This window comes from Mesocricetus auratus, unplaced genomic scaffold, assembly GCF_017639785.1.
Source record: "Mesocricetus auratus isolate SY011 unplaced genomic scaffold, BCM_Maur_2.0 Super-Scaffold_100001, whole genome shotgun sequence".
Classification (NCBI taxonomy): domain Eukaryota; kingdom Metazoa; phylum Chordata; class Mammalia; order Rodentia; family Cricetidae; genus Mesocricetus; species Mesocricetus auratus.
In genome coordinates this window covers 17,215,459-17,231,655 of record NW_024429187.1, presented here as the reverse complement: position 1 = coordinate 17,231,655, position 16,197 = coordinate 17,215,459, and the positions used below count along the sequence as shown (strand labels likewise).

The 16,197-nt window shown below is 43.7% G+C and overlaps 1 protein-coding gene across 4 annotated transcripts in view; it reads left to right on the top strand.

Moving 5' to 3' along the window:
- The first annotated feature begins 561 nt into the window (after positions 1 to 561).
- Dennd5b (DENN domain containing 5B) overlaps positions 562 to 16,197 on the top strand; it is a 118,595-nt gene continuing 102,959 nt past the window's right edge. For 3 of the 4 annotated variants that reach the window (XR_005876634.1, XM_040743674.1, XM_040743673.1), the window contains exon 1: positions 562 to 694. Coding sequence is in view for 2 of the 4 variants with exons in the window: in XM_040743674.1 (XP_040599608.1) it covers positions 562 to 694 (133 nt within the window). In the remaining 2 variants the exon portion in view is untranslated. Of the gene's footprint in view, positions 695 to 1,008; positions 1,294 to 16,197 lie in introns of those variants that run through there. The other variant, XM_040743675.1, reaches the window with a different exon arrangement.

Sequence of the window (16,197 nt, the reverse complement as noted above, 5' to 3'; positions counted from 1 at the left end):
GGATTCCGCTCTGCCGCTCGCTCGTGCTCCGGCCGGCTGACGGGAGGCTGCACCGCGGCGGGAGGGCAGGCGCGCACCACCCCGACGCGCCCGCGATCCCTGCGAACTCACAGGTGCGCGCCCCGGGGCCGCGCGCCTCCGAGCTCTACGCGCGCGCCCTTGGCGCAGCTCCGCTCGGTGGACCCGCGGGCTCCAGACGCTGTGCTCCGGTGGCGGGCGCAGCCGCGGCGGCGGCGGCAGCGGCGGCGAGGGCCTTCCCTGGCTGACACTCCCCCCACCCCGCCCGCCGGGGCGAAATCCCGCCCGCCCGCGCGCGTGCGCGCGCGCGAGTCCGAGGCCGCTTCTTGGGTCCCAGCGTCCGGGAGTCCGGCTGCGGCGACTGCGCGGCCCTGGGCGCGTCGGGGTCGCCTTAGGGTCGGAGCGGAGACCGCAGTCCGGGCGGCGCGGTGGCCTCCTCTGCGGGCGAAGCCTGCGACGCTCCTCGGCCAGGCTTCTCATCGATTCACCGCCGAGAGCCTCCTCCGCGAGCCCCGGCGACGGCCGCCCAGGCAGCGCGGCGGGATGAGCGGCAGCGGCAGCGGCGCGGCGCCGGGCCCGGGCTCGGGGTCCTCCCCGGCCGCCTGTCGCTTCGCGCACTACTTCGTGCTGTGCGGGATCGATGCGGACAGCGGACTGGAGCCCGACGAGCTGGCGGGTAAGGCCGGGCTGGCTGGCTTGCCGCGGAGGCGCCAGGGAGGCGAGGTGCGGGCTCGAGACACAAAGTCGGCTGCTGGAGCCGCACTCGGGCTAGACGGGCACTCGTGGGCGACGTAATGACATTGTTGTTCATTCCGCGCTCTGGCTGGGCCAGCGGGCGCTGGGTCCGCGTAACCGGCGCGGGCCGCCAGAGGGCCGGACCCTCCGCCGCCCCCCACCCCACCCCCACCCCCCCATCCGCTGCTCGCGAGCGGTTCATGGCGCGCGCGGCCGGCCCGGGCAGTGGTTTGCGAAGTTTGGCCCTGCGCGGCCGGCGCGGCGTTAGGCGAGCTAGGTGGAGGTGTCGGGACCGCGGGGCCACGCGGAGGTCCGCTTGGGCGAGAGGCCCAGCGGGAACGGCCGGGACAGATTTCGGTCGGCGCCGCCCCTCCCCCCTGGCTCTGCGATGACGGCGGAGTCACCCTTTGGAATCCTGTGGATTTGCCAGTGCCAGTGCCAGTGCGAGCTGGCGAGGACCTTTGGACGCTCGGGATGCGGCCCGATGCTTTGTTGATCCCCTTGACGTAGTTGGACGATCCTCCCCAAGAGGGGCGCACCGTGAGTCATCGCCGAGGTGTCACTGGAGGAGCATGGCCCCCCCATTTAGACTGGTTTGGTGACGCAGTGCGGGACTGAGCTGGGGAACCTACACTGGGAACCCGGGCAGTTGAATGATGATGGAGGCGGGGGAATGCGCAGTGTGGAGAGCAGGCAGGGAGAAATAACAGATTGCGTTTTTTCACTCTCCTTTCCTCCGTGGGATCTGAGTCGTGATTCTTTTTTTTAAAGGGTGAGACACGTGACACCTACCACCTGAACTTTATCTGTGTCAGTGCTCAACACTTAGGTCATAGCCTTTCAGAGCAGCTTCTTTGGAACAGAGCATCCTTCATTGATTGCACCAGTATAGATTTTTCTCTCTTCCATTGAGGAGACGATTGGGCAGACTGTATTAAATAATAGATGATAGTAAACAAAACTGCTCAGTCTTTAAAAATACAGTCCCACGTTTTAGCTGAGCATCATTTTATTAAGTCAGCTTCACAGCAAGATGAGTAGTTTTATTTATTTATCGAAAAGAGGAATTATAAAGTACCAGGTTTCTTCCATATGTGCAATTATGTAATATACTGTCTCTTAAGCTAAGATGTCACGTACATGTTAAGAGTGGCATTGCTAAGGGATATGAAGTTGGGAGAAATGGTCAGCAGAGTGATTTTGGAGAAAGATTTCTCCTGGGTTGGTAAAAGAATTATCTTTCTTGGAGGCCTTCTATGCCAGGTGACTGATGAAAGAAAAAAAGCCTGTATTCGTCTTTCTCTCTTTGTCTGCTAACACCGAAACAACGCCTTTTTAAAAAGTGTGTCCTGGAACTCTCCAAGTGTAATGCAAATAGCACAAAACATTTTATTTTAATGAAATTTAAACTTTCTCTCTTCCTTTTTTTCTTTTTGTAACAGCTGGATGTGGTAGCTCATGCTTGTAGTGTCAGTACTTTCCAGGCTGAGGCTAGACAGAGTGGTGTGAGTTTGAGGCCAGCTGGGACTATGGGGTGAGAGACCCTGTTTCAAAAACAAAAACGAAGGTCAGGGAAGGTCGGTGAAATGGTGACTGGGGAAAAAAGCAACTCCAGAGGAAGAGGGGGCTATGAACGTTCTAGAAATGGCAAAATGGGAGGCTCGCACACAGGCACAAAGGTTTTGTGCATTTTTATTTATTACTTTGTGTGTATGCCCTGTGTTTTGTGTGTGTGAACTTTGTGGAATCAGTTCTCTCATTCCACCTATATGTGGGTTCCAGCAATTGAACTCAGGTCTCTAGACTTGTGCAAGTGCTCTTACACACTCAGACCTTTAGTGCACTTTTAAAAGATGGGATAGATAGATATACATATGTGCATGTGTGCACACTTACACGTGCCCGTGCAAAAGTGTAGGTGCCAGCATAGGCCAGAAGAGCATATTATATCTCCCAGAACTATAGTTACAGGGGCTTGTGAAGAACTGATGTTAGTTCTGGGAGCTGAACTCATGTCCTCTGGAAGAGCAGCAAGTGCTCTTAACCTCTGAGCAATCTCTCCAGCCCCCTTTGATGTGCATTTTTTTAAAAAAATTGTATTCATTTATGTGTGTAGGGGTGCATGTTTGTTTTCTGTGACATGAGCATGGAGATCAGACACCTCTGAGAATCCACTATGTAGGGTCCAGGGATTGAACTCAGGTCATCATATTTGGCAGAGGGTGCCTTTGCCTATTAAGCTTTCCCATTGACCTCTGTTATAAATTCTTTGGGACACAAATTGTGTTTTCTTCATTTGTGGTAAACATGTAATTGACCTTTCTGCTCACAGTATTTGGAGTGCTCAAATAATAATGTATTTTTGCCTGATTTTGATTATTCAGTCATTCAACAAATGGATTTTAAAAAGCTTGGTGTAGATTGTGAAGAAGCACAGGGGGAACATCTGTAAAGAAAATAAAATCCCTTCCATATTGGATGATAGATCCCCCCCTTTTTTTTTCTTACCTTTTCCTTCCTTCAGTACTGGAGATTGAAAATAGGGCCCCATACATTCTAGGCACTGAACTACATCCCCACCTCTTTAAAGAATTTTATTTTTCAGTCAGGGTCTCATTAAGTTACCCATGTTGGCCTGAAACCTGCATTGTATCCCAGAAAGGCCTTGAACTTGGGCTCCTTCTGCTTCAGCTTCCCCAGGAGCTGATTTTATAGGCTTTCCACACAACATGTCCAGTTTCTATGTCCAAATTAGTAAAGAAATACAAGAAAAAAATGGATCAGGAAAATAGCATCAGAATCACTGTTATTTTATGTTATTGGTGGGGGTCACACCCTGGGAATGCATAGGCATGTGCTCTAATCATTGGGTTACCTCAGCCTTTGATTTTAAATAAGCGGACAGCCTCACAGAGAAAGTGGTGTTTGAACACAGCCTTGAAGAAGGTGCAAAAGCAAGCAGTATGGACTGTCTAGGGTAGTGGTTCTCAGCACGTGAGTAATAACCCCGTGGGTGTCAAAGGCCCCTTTCGCAGGGGTCACCAAAAGACCATCTGCATATCAGATATTTGCATTATGATTCATAACTGTACCAGGCTTTTTTCTTTTGAGCCACCAGCTGGCTCCCATATCATGACACAGAGACTTTTTTTTGACACAGAGACTTCTTATTAGTTATTAATGCTCCGTCTAGCTTAGGCTTGTTTCTGGGGAGCTCTTTTAACTTCAATTAACCGATTTCTCTTTGGCTACATTTTGCCTTAGGCTTTTTACCTTACTTTCTGTGTGTCTTACTCCCTGCCCCCCATTCCTCGCCTGGCTGGCTGGTGGCTGGCTGGTCTCTGGCCCCAGGCATCTCTCTTTTTTTTCCTCCTCCTTCTCTGCCCTCTTCTCTCTGTTCTTAGATTTCTCCTCTTATTCTCTCTGCCTGCCAGCCCCCACCTATCCCTCTCCTGCCTAGCTATTGCCCATTCAGCATTTTTTTTATTAGACCAATAGAGTACATTAGGCAGACAAGGTGAAACAGCAGCAGGGTCTTTTCATAATTAAACAAATGCATCATAAACAAATGTAACACATTCTTAAATAAACAAAATGTAACACTTTTTTTTGGTTTTCGAGACAGGGTTTCTCTGTAGCTTTGGAGGCTGTCCTGAGCTAGCCCTTGTAGACCAGGCTAGTCTCGAACTCACAGAGGTCTGCCTGCCTCTGCTTCCCGAGTGCTGAGATTAAAGGCATACTCCACCAATGCCCGGCGTGTAACACATCTTTACACAGTTAAAGTAATAATCCACAATAGGCAATAACTAGAAGGCCAATGTGAATGGAATGTGCAAGATCATAGAGACAGATTACGAAAAACATTACAGGGCCTCAAAGACATTGCTTTTTACTCTGAGTTGGGAAGATGCAGATTTTTTAACAGAACAGTTGTATCATCTGACACACCTTCTAAAAGGATCACTGTCTGCCAGTGAGACAGCTCAGGTAGAAATGGTACTTGATGCAAAGCTGACAATTTGATTTCTATAACTGAGACTCACATAGTAAGAGAGAACAGACTTCCACAAGTTGTCCTCTGATTTCCACAGGTGTACGTCTGCTCAAGAGCACATGCATCACACACACACACACACACACACACACACACACGGATTAAAATTGTTTTAAATAAAATTATTACTATTTTATACGTATCCCTGTTTTGCCTGCATGTATATCATCGTACCACGTGTGTCTGGTACCCAAGGAAACCCAAGTGGGCATTGGATCCCCTGGAACTGGGCTTATAGATGGTTGTGAGCTGCCATGTAGGTGCTGGAAATTGAACCTGGGACCTTTGGAAGAGAGCCACTGCTTTTTAACCATTAAGCCATCTCTCAGCCCCAATAAACCAAAGCATTTAAAAAAATAAAAAAAGATCACTGTGGCAGCCAAGTTACATGTGAGGGAAAACAGTAGAAACAGTAGAAGCAGAAACTTGTTGTATGTTTCATTATTTGACGTAAAATCATTTGGGGAATTGGTGGTAATGAGTCAGATATTTGTGTGTGTGTGAGACGGGGGGGGAGGGAGGAGAGAGCGCATGCATGTGTGTATATGTGCATGCTGCGCACCATCAGGAGTTACTAATGAAATGGATGATTGCATCTGATTTCTCTTTTCTTTTGAGATGGTTATACTATGCAGCCCTGGATGACCTTGAACTTGTGGCAGTCCTCCTGCCTCTTGAGTTTATAGGTGTGTGTGTGTGTGTGTGTGTGTGTGTGTGTGTGTGCCACAACCACTTATTATGATGAAGTTCTATTGATTTAGTAGTCATAGATGAGGAACATGATCGGTTATGACTGAAAGATTTTTGGTCAGAACAATTGTAAGTTTCTCTATGGAAGGAAGACTAATGGAAAATCAGACTCAAGTTTAGCTCAGTTTCATTTTAGACATGTTAAGGTTGAAGTGCCCATTAGACTTTAATGGGGATACTAAATAAGATATCTCTCAGGGGAAAAGTCCAGACTAGATATAAATTTAAAGCTGTGAAGCCACTTATGTGTTGAGTTAATAGAAAAGAGGGGGAGCCTTGATGATTGAGTACTGGGGAGAGGGTAATCCAACAGGCACAGGTGGAGAGAGTCAGAAAATACCAAAGGGATTAAATAGTATTGACAGGAGGTAGGTGGGTAAGGCAGTATCGTATTTTCAATTGACAGTGTTTTCCATAGAGCTCCATTTGGAGATCAGGAAGCTGTGTATTAATTAGTTTTCTGTTGCTGTAACAAAAATATCTTAGGCTAGGTATGTTGGTAAGATACGAAGCTTACTTAGCTCATAGTCTTGGAAGAGGAAAGTCCAAGATCCAGGTGATCCTTTGGTAAAGGCCACATAGTAGCGTGGCAATGGAGGACGAGTTTACAGGAGAGAACGCATGGCTAGAGAAGCCAGACATTCAGGCTAGTTAAATGTGCTCTTTTTTTTTTTTTTATAACTTACTCTCTCAGCAGTTAACCATTGTAAGGGGTCTTTCTCATCAGACTCTCTTTAAACCGCCAAGCTCCAAATGACGACATGGAGACTTCTTATTAATTATGGAAGTTTTACCTTAGCTTAGGCTTGTTTACAACTGGTTCTTTTTTTTTTTTTTTTTTTTTTTTTTTTTGGTTTTTCGAGACAGGGTTTCTCTGTGGCTTTGGAGGCTGTCCTGGAACTCACTCTGTAGACCAGGCTGGTCTCGAACTCACAGAGATCCGCCTGCCTCTGCACAACTGGTTCTTATAATTTAAATTAACCTGTTTCTGTTAATCTGCATTCTGCCACATGACTTTTTACCCCTCCTCGGTTCTGTACGTCTGACTCCCTCTGTGTCTCACTGGCTAATACCACACACCTAGATTCATCCCCTGAGTTCCTCTCTCTGTCCAGAAGTTCTGCCTAACCTCTCCTGCCTAGTTATTGGCTCTTCAGCTCTTACTAAACCAATCAGGTGCCTTAGGTAGATGAGGCAAATCATAGACACATCTTCACGCAGAGTAAACAAATATCCTGCAACACCATTCCTCAGATAACTGAATTAATCTTTTCTGAGGGCAACACTTCAAATATCCTAATTACCTGTCAGGAGGTCCCCATCAGAGGTTTCATCCATTATCAACATTGCCACACTAAAGACTTAAGCTTCCAGCAGGCATGTTGCCAGAGAAACTGTTGTTTTTGGGTTTTTTTGGGGGGTGTGGGGGTCTGTTTGTTTGAGGCAGGGTCTCCTGTAGCCCAGGCTGCCCTCTACTTCAGTGTGTAGCTCAGGATGATCTTGTAGCTCAGGATGATCTTGGAACTTGTGATCCTCCTGCCTTTGCCTCCAAAGTGCCAGGGATATATAGGCATGAAGCACCACCTGAGGTTATACTGGCTTTATTGATTACTCAAGTTCTACGTACAAATGACACATCTTTAGAGAGGCCTTCTGAAGCTGTGCTTTCCCCCACACTCTTTGTCTTTTTGGTTTTCCGAAACAGGGTTTATCTGTGTAGCTTTGGAGCCTGTCCTGGAACTCACTCTGTAGACCACTCTGGCTTTGAACTCAGAGATCCGCCTGACTGTGTCTCCTGAGTAGAGGGATAAAAGGTGTGTATCACCACTACCTGGCTCCTCCACACTCTTATTAATAATCCAGCTTCATTTGTCATAGCATTCAAAAGACTAATTTTTTTTTAGGGAAATTTTCTTTCTTTTTTTAAAAATGTATTTATCTTTATTTTATGTGCATTGATGTTTTGCCTGCATGTATGTCTGTGTGAGGATGCCAGATCTGGTGGAACTGGAGTTACAGACAGCTGTGAGCTGCCATGTGGGAATTGAACTCGGGCCCTCTGGAAGAGCAGCCAGTGCTCTTAACCACTGAGACATCTCTCCAGCCCCCAGAAGGCTAATTTTAAAAAATATGTTTAAAATTTATTTTTTTTTTACATTTCAATCCTATTTCCCCCTCCCTCCTCTCCTCCACCCCCCCCCTCCCTCCCACTGAACCTCCCATCTGCTCCTTGGAGAGGGTAAGACCTTTAGGAAGTCTACAGTCTATCCCATCATCTCCTTGAGGCAGGACCAAGGTACCTCTCTACCACCCACCCCCAACACCCCTGTGTCTAGACTGAGCAAGGTATCTCTCCATAAAGAATGGGCTCCACTAAGTCAGTTTGTGCATTAGTGTTAGATCTTGGACCCACTGCCAGGGGCCTCACATATTGTCCCAATCACACCACTGTCACCTATGTTATGGGAGTCTAGATCGGTTCTATGCAGGTTCCCCATTTGTCAGACCTGAGTCAGTGGTCTCTCACTAGCTCAGGTCAGCGGATTCTGTGAGTTTCCCCATTACGGTCTTGACTCCTTTGTTTATATTATCGCTTCTCTCTCACTTTGATTGTACTCCAGGAGCTTGGCCCAATGGTTAGTTGTGGATTTCTTCATCTGTTTCTGGAAGAGGGTTCTTGCTTCCCAGGGGTTGTAGATTGTAAGCTGAATATCTTTTGCTTTATGTCTGGTATCCACTTATGAGAGAGTACATATTATATTTGTCTTTCTGGGTCTGGGTTACCTCACTCAGGATGTTTTTTTCTAGTTCTGTCCATTTGAGAAGGCTATTTGTTTTTTAAAAAAAGTGTACATTAATTTTGTGGAAAGAATTGTCTTAATAATTTATCAGCCTATTTTCCTCTTGAAATATCATATGATACGCATGTTTGTATGTATGTGTGTATTTTGAGACAAGGTGTCTCAATGTAGGCTTGGCTGCCCTGGAACTCAATGTGTAGACTAAGCTGACCTTGGAAGATGGCTGAAGTGGCCAAAAGCTCCCCCGCCCCCTGTTTTTATTGTATTACTACGTAGAAAAGAAAGATTCTAGGACTAGAAATATGCTCAGGCATGCACTGCCTTTGCAGAGGACCCAGGTTTAATCCTCAACACCCACAGCAGGTGGCTTATAACCACCTCCAGTTCCACACACACCATAGTAAAGAAATTCTTTTTATATTTATTTATTGGTTTCTCAAGGCAGGGTTTCTCTGTGTCCTGGAACTCGATTTGTAGACCAGGCTGGCCTCGAACTCACAGAGATCCACCTACCTCTGCCTCTCAAGTGCTGGGATTACAGGAGTGAGCCACCACTGCTTGTTTTTTTTTTTAATTTTTTTTTTTTTTGGTTTTGTTTTGGAGACAGGGCTTTCTCTGTGGCTTTGCAGCATGTCTGTAGACCAGGCTGGCCTCGAACTCACAAGAGATCCGCCTGCCTCTGCCTCCCAAGTGCTGGGATCAAAGGCTTGTGCCACCAAAGCTGACTCTTTTTAGTTTTCTGAGGATCAGTTTTTGTGTACAAATGTTTGTGTGCACCATGTGCATGTCTGGTGCCTACAGAGTTTTAGGAGAGGTGTTAGATCTTCTAGAACTGGAGTTAAGTATGGTTGGGATTTCTGAGAACCCAAACCAGGTTCTTTGCAAGAACAGCAAGTGTTCCTAACTACTGAACCCTGTCTTCAGCAAGCACCCCCAAAGAAATCCTTTCTAATGGCAATCTAAATCCTCCAGTTAAACTTCATTGCAGCAGAAATTGGAGTATCTTGGGGCATAATAATTAATATTTCTAATGTCTCTGTACCACGAGAATGAAATCTGACTTCCATCCGAGGAGTCTGAGCACTGGGAATTTACAGACTTAAGACTTAGGAATTGTTTAGCTTTTGGGTGAGTGTTTTATTTTCTAAGCTAATTGCTCTTCACTTTGTTTAACTTAACCTTTAAGGAAATTTAAGTTAAAAAAAATGTTTCCTACCTCCTAAGTGTATTCTTTTTTTTTCTTTTTGGTTTTAGGAGACAGGGTTTCTCTGTATTGTTTTGGAGGCTGTAGGTCCAGCCTGGCCTGAAACTCACAGAGATCCGCCTGCCTCTGCCTCCCGAGTGCTGGGATTAAAGGTGTGCACCACCACTGCCGGCTCTTTTTCTTAATAAATACACTTTCATCTGTGTTTCAGTATCCCCGCATACCTCCAGGAAAATGTACTTTCATATTTGGCTTAACTTTTTTTTATACATTTGTTCACAAGAACAATGACTGTGATTTCATAGTTTATAAAAACATAGACAGTGGTACCCTTGGGATTATGCCATTTTGCTTGGTTCTTCTCACTCTTGTCAGTACTTATTCCTTCATTGGCATCCTTAGCTCCAACCTTGAAAGCTATGTATGCCAGGATAAAAAAAACTTATGTTTTTGTGAATCATTTGTAAACCACCTTGATCCTGGTGGAAGGGACAAGTAGGAGACAGTGAAAGGAGTTAGAAATTGGTGGAAGATGAATTTAAATACCACTTGTTACTCTGCAGTTCTCTTTTGCTCATATTGGTAACTCCACTTCAGCTTGCAATACAACATTTTCACTTAGAGGACAACACATGGTACAGAAATGCCTAGACAAACACTCTAGACCTGAGAGTTCTTGTAACCCCTCTTATTTTTTTTTAATTTACTAAGATTTTAAATTCAATTTCGTGTGTTTGTGTCAGAAAGGCATTTGTGTGGGTGTCCCACAGAGACCAGAAGAAGGTATTAGGTTCCCTGGAATTACAAGCAGTTGTAGGATGCCCAGTATGAGTGCTGGGAACCAAACTTGGGCCCTCCAGGAGAGCAGCAAGTGCTCCTCCCTGCTAAGCAGTCTCGCCAACCCTCTGGGAATATAGTATATAAGTCAAATATTTACTGATAAATCTTAAGGAATTTTATTTTAGAATTAATTCTTTGGTACAATTTTTTCATCTACCAAGAATGAAAATATATTTGTGTGTACCAGAGATCCCTCATGTCTCTGCCTCCCAAGTGCTAGGATTAAAGTTGTGGGCCACCCCCATCCAGCTCATACTTTTTTTAAAGCCAGAGTCTCACTATGTAGACCATAGACCAGGCTGGCTTAGAATTCAAAGAAGCCTCTGCTTCCCGAGTGATGGAATTAAAGGGTTTTTTTGGTTTGTTGTTTTTTCTTTGTTTTTTTCAAGATAGGGTTTGTCTGTAGCTTTAGGGCCTGTCCTGGAACTCGCTCTGTAGACCAGATTGACTTCAAACTCACAGATCTGCTTCCCGAGGGCTGGGATTAGAGTTTTGGGCTGTGCTGGGTATGCCCAAATCTCGTCACTCAGGAGCTGGATCTCTGAGTTCCAGGCCAGCTAGAACTACATAGTGAGACCCTGTCTCATGAAATTAAAAGAAAAAAAGGAGGGGCATGGGGGGCTTGGGCTACCCTGTCCGTGTCATGATTTTCTTTTTTTTTTTTAATTTTTTGTTTATTATGTATACAGTGTTCTGTCTGCATGTGTATGCCTGTAGGTGGGAAGAGGGTATCAGAGCTTGCTTTGTAGGACCTTGAGTTTCAGGTTCTCCTGCCTCTACATCCCCAGTATTAAGATTGCAGATCTACATCACCAAACACATCTTAGTCCTCCCTCTCTTTCTCCTTTCAGTCCTGGGAACTGAACCCACAGTCTTCTGTATACTAGGCACTAAGCCACATCTCCAGCCCCTTTTTACTTTAAGATGTTTTTAATTTAACTTAATGTTATGTGTATGAGTGCTGTGGCCTGCATGCATGTGAAGCTGGTGCCCAAAGAGGTCAGAAGATGGTGTTGGATCCCCTGAAACTGGAGCTGCCTGGGTCCTCAGGAACAACAGTCAGTGCCTCTTAACTGTAGAGTCATCCCTCCAGTCTCACCCACTACACCCCCTTTGTGAGTCAGGGTCCTGCTATATAGCCTGACTGTCCTGGAGCTCACTGTGTAGATCAGGCTGGGCTCAAACTTAGAGAGTTCTGCCTCTGCTGGGATCAAAGGCACTTACTCACCACCATGCCTGGTTTCAGCTCCCTGTTTTTAGTTTTCAGTTTTGAGACAGGTTCTCACAAGTTGACTAGACTGGGCTGGAACTCACTTGGTAACCCAGTTAGGCCTTGACTTTGTGCTCCTACTGCCCCAGCCTCCCAAGTAGCTGAATTACAGGTTTATACCACCAGGCTCAGATCTATTATGTTTCTAAAAGAACAGAAAACGGGGGCTGGAAAGATGACTCAGAGGTTAAGAGCACCTAGTTGCTCTTCCAGAGGTCCTGGTTCAATTCACAGCAACCACATTGTGACTCACAACCATCTATAATGAGATCTGGTACCATCTTCTGACCTGCAGGCATGCAGTCAGAACACTGTGTACATAATAAATAAATCCTTTCAAAAAAAGAACAAAAAACTTCATATGCACAATAAAAACCATCATAATTCATATATATAGTAGTCTTGACTATGAGTGAAGTTGTTTGAGATAATGTTCATTGGTGTCTGGTGGCAAGACATATTGTGCATTGCAAAAAGTACTTGTATTCAGAATGAAGGCTACAATGAAATTGTACAATAGAGCCAATAGCACTTGGATTCCTTATGCATTTGATTTTTAATTAAAATTTGAAATTTAATTAAAACTTTTAGTTGTTGCTTGTTCATAATCCTGTTAGTGTTTACCCAGTTTTTGTGATCTTCCTCATGTTCTGTTGAGTGACTTCTGATAGTGTTAGGACTTAAAATTTAAGTAGCAGAGGCTAGAGTAACAAAAGATGTAATTGCTTGCTAGAGGAGGCAGAGTCAGTTGTACAGACCGAGTCAAGAGACTGCACAGTTTAACAAAATTATGCTTTCTCTTGAAATTAAATCTCAGTCAAGCAGGAGTAAAAATTTGGCGTTTTCTGAATGTGGACATGGCCATTAATAGACATGCTTTGTTGAATCATTAGGGGACGGAGGCCTTGAAATGACATATCTGTTGATGTGTATATATGCACATTAAGTGTTTATTTTTGTGCCTTTTGGAATTCCTTAGAAGAGATGACAGCTTTTTCCTGAAAGCCCTTGAGGAACAACTGAGGCTCTGGTGTATGTTTGAGAGATTATTCAAGTACAGGTGAAAAGTAATTTTAATTTCCTTGCTCTTAATAATAAAGTCTTAATATTAAAGCTGCCTTGAGACTTAAAGTATAAATGATTGTATTGCTTTTGTAAATCCAACTGCATAGCCTTTAGTGACTGTAAAATAATGAGATGGTCCACTCTCAAGTGTGGGAATTACTCTGCACTCTGTTCTCTGTCCTCTGACCTTTGCCTTTTTACCCTGCTGCTTTGTAATGAGATTATGAGCTTTTGAGGTTGTCTCCAGTCTGTTCAGGTTTCCTTGCACAACGTAAAGCTTTAGGCTTCCTCAAAAAGCTGTTTTTAGAATTGAAGAAACAACTTAGATTTAAGTGTAGATATGACTTTTATAAACAATTTTTCTCTAAGAAGTTTTCTTATTTAATGTCCAAACTACCATATTTCTAATAGTGACTTTAGTTTGTTTTATTTGTGTATGACTTAATATGCCCTCTCCCTTTATTTAATAAAATGTTCTTGGAAAGTTTCATAAAATAAAATTGCTTATTTAGGCAGAAGCTAAAATTGAGCTTTCTGGGACACCAGCGCTCAGAAGAAACCCTGCACAGCTTATTCCCATAGTTGTCCCTGTAGGCATGGGCCGTTAGCAAAGATTGAAAGGGGATTGATCACACATGACTAGCAATTGCTTATGGTCAAAGAAAATCACTGCTTTAATCTTTCTATATAATAAGCAAGTTGTACTTTATCAGTTGTTGAAAATAAAGGAAGAATAAAAGAGACGAACTTGTTAGTAATGGAGTACTAGTTATTACTTGTTACTAATAAGTTGCTTTGAGGGGAAAGGGGAAAGTTAGTGACAAATGTTAAGAGTTTTGGGGCTGATGCCTGATGACTTAAGTTCCATTCCCTGGACCCACAAAAAGATGAACGGTGAGAACCAACTCCACAAAGTTGTCCTCTGACCTCCACAGGTACTATTACAACAACAGTAGTAATAGTAATGAAGAATTTCAACTCAGCAGGTGAAGCCCTTGCTTCCAGGCCTAATAACCTGAGTTCAGTCCCAAGCTACACGGTACAAGGAAAGAACTGAACCAAGTCCCGAAAGTTGTCCTCTGACCTCCACAAATGCCTTGGCGTGGATATCCCTCCCTCAAGTCAATAAATGTAATAAATATGAAATCAAAAAGCAGTAAGAATTTGAGGATTATCTGTGTTTTGTTCTTTTGCATCCTATCTCGGGTTTATTTAGAAAACTAAACATTTGTTTCAGTTATTTGCTTCCTTTTTTTGGTTGTTAGAGAGGGTCTGTTGTATGTAACCCATGCTGGCCTCAAAACTCATTAATGGCTGAGGAGATGAATGAACTCCTGGTCGTCTTGCCTCTCAAGAGTGTGCCACACCATGCCCAGTATGTTTCAGTAATTTTAACAGGACTTTCTGAGGAGTGGGTGTCTGTTTTCAATATCATCTGACCGGTACAAAATGAAGCTGTTAGACCTTGGTTCTCATGGCGCCTTCTTATTCTACCAAGAGCACAGACAAATAGAAAAACTGGTTTGAGATAACAAAGGGCAGTAAGTGCTTTTATTTTTATTTTTAAAGAATTGTGGATTTTCAGTAGTAACTAATACTATACTCAAGTCTAAAACTGGAGTGTGTACAAGGATGCCTTAGGGAAATAACTACCACCTGTTATTCCACAGAGACAGAGTGTAAAATAAAAATAGAACTTCTCATTTCCGGTTTTTAACTAGAAGCCAGAGTGACCACTTTATTATTGTTAAGTAAGCTGAGCATTAATCAGGAAAACTCAGTAAGATTTTAAAAATTGCTTTAAAAGATTTTTATACATATATATGCATATATACATATACATACATGTGTGTGTGTGTGTGTGTGTGTGTGTGTGTTAAGCATAGTCTTGCTGCTCATATCCCTCTATCCTCTCTCCCTTTTTTTTATCCTATCCCTTACTATTAGGCCCCTTTGTCCCTCGGACAGTTTACTTCTATTTTCTTTTTCTTTTTTGGTGGAGGGGGGTTTGGTTGGTTTGGTTTTGATTTTTGAGATATGGTCTCTCTATGCAGCCCTGGCTGTTCTGGAACTTGCTATATAGACCAGGCGGACCTGGGACTCAGAGATCCACCTGCTGTTCTCTCTAGAGTGTAAGGGTTAAAGGCATGAACCATCACACCTGGTCCTTCTATTTTCATGTGAGACAAATATATTGTTTTATGTATTTATATTAAAATCTAGGAATGATAAATGAGAGAAAGCATGCTTGTCTTTTTGAAATGGGCATAGTTCATTTAGTTATAATAATTTCTAGTTGCCTCAGCAAAATATTTTGTCCAAATTATTACTATTTAATTTGACATGTGACATTTGTAAAGAATTCAATATATAGTTGTTGATTCAGAGAATATGGAGTTCTCAGTTGTTTACTTTGAGAGGAATCAAAACCTTGGTACTTGCAACACATTTTCTTTTCAGAATTCCTCCATACCATCAGTAATTAAAATACAGTGGGAAAAGAAAGAATAACTTTTAATCTCAGGAGTTTAATACTAAAATAATCTACTCTTTAGTTTTTTTGTATAATGGAAAGGAGAAAAGAAAACACTAATGATAATTAAATGGGAAGGCAGAAAAGCTTAATAAGCAGAATGTAGTGATATTTTGTTTGTAATTTAACAAATACAGCTTGCCTGAATATCAAAGTGCAGAGCTAAGCCACTAGTTAGCCATAGAGGACAGGCAGTGGTGGCCACACCTTTAATCCCAGCACTCAGGAGACAGAGGGAGATGGATCTCTGTGAGTTCAGGGCCACCATGGGCTACTTGAGAGTGAATCTGTCTAAAAGAGAAACAGAGCTCACACCTTGATCCCAGCACTAGAGAGGAATATAAGGCAGAAGCTCAGTGCAGTCTCATTGTAGTCTGAGGTTTGGTGGAGGGCAGTGCAGTCTGTAGCCACACTGAGGACAAGATCGCCCCCCATTTGGTCTGAGCCTTGGTAGAGGTGAGAACTCTCTAGTGGCTCAGCTTTTTAGCTTCTCTGATCTTCATCTGGAACCCCAATATCTGTCTCTGGATTTTTATTATTTGTGCTACAGCATAAGTGGCAATTAAGTGTGGAGATTTATTTGTTGTCACACAGCACAACCATAGCGTGTTTAAATGTTACAAGAAACTTCTGAGGAATACTTGGCTGTCTCTTTCCTTACAGTTTGTTTTTAGACAATGTTTAGGGAGGCTGGATCGTCCAGCAACCGCTCTCCTTAACTCTGAAGATGGGTTATGTAAACATTCACCATCAGTGCTGGACGCTAACTCTAGAATGAAGAGAATGTCTGCAGTTTCCCTTTACATGGAGCAGGAATAAGAACAGAGATGATGTTTTGACTGTTTTGCCTTTTTTTTCTGGCTGTTGGTGCTTTTAAAATTCTCAGACCATATTATAAGCAAGTTCTGATTTTTGATCCATTCTGTG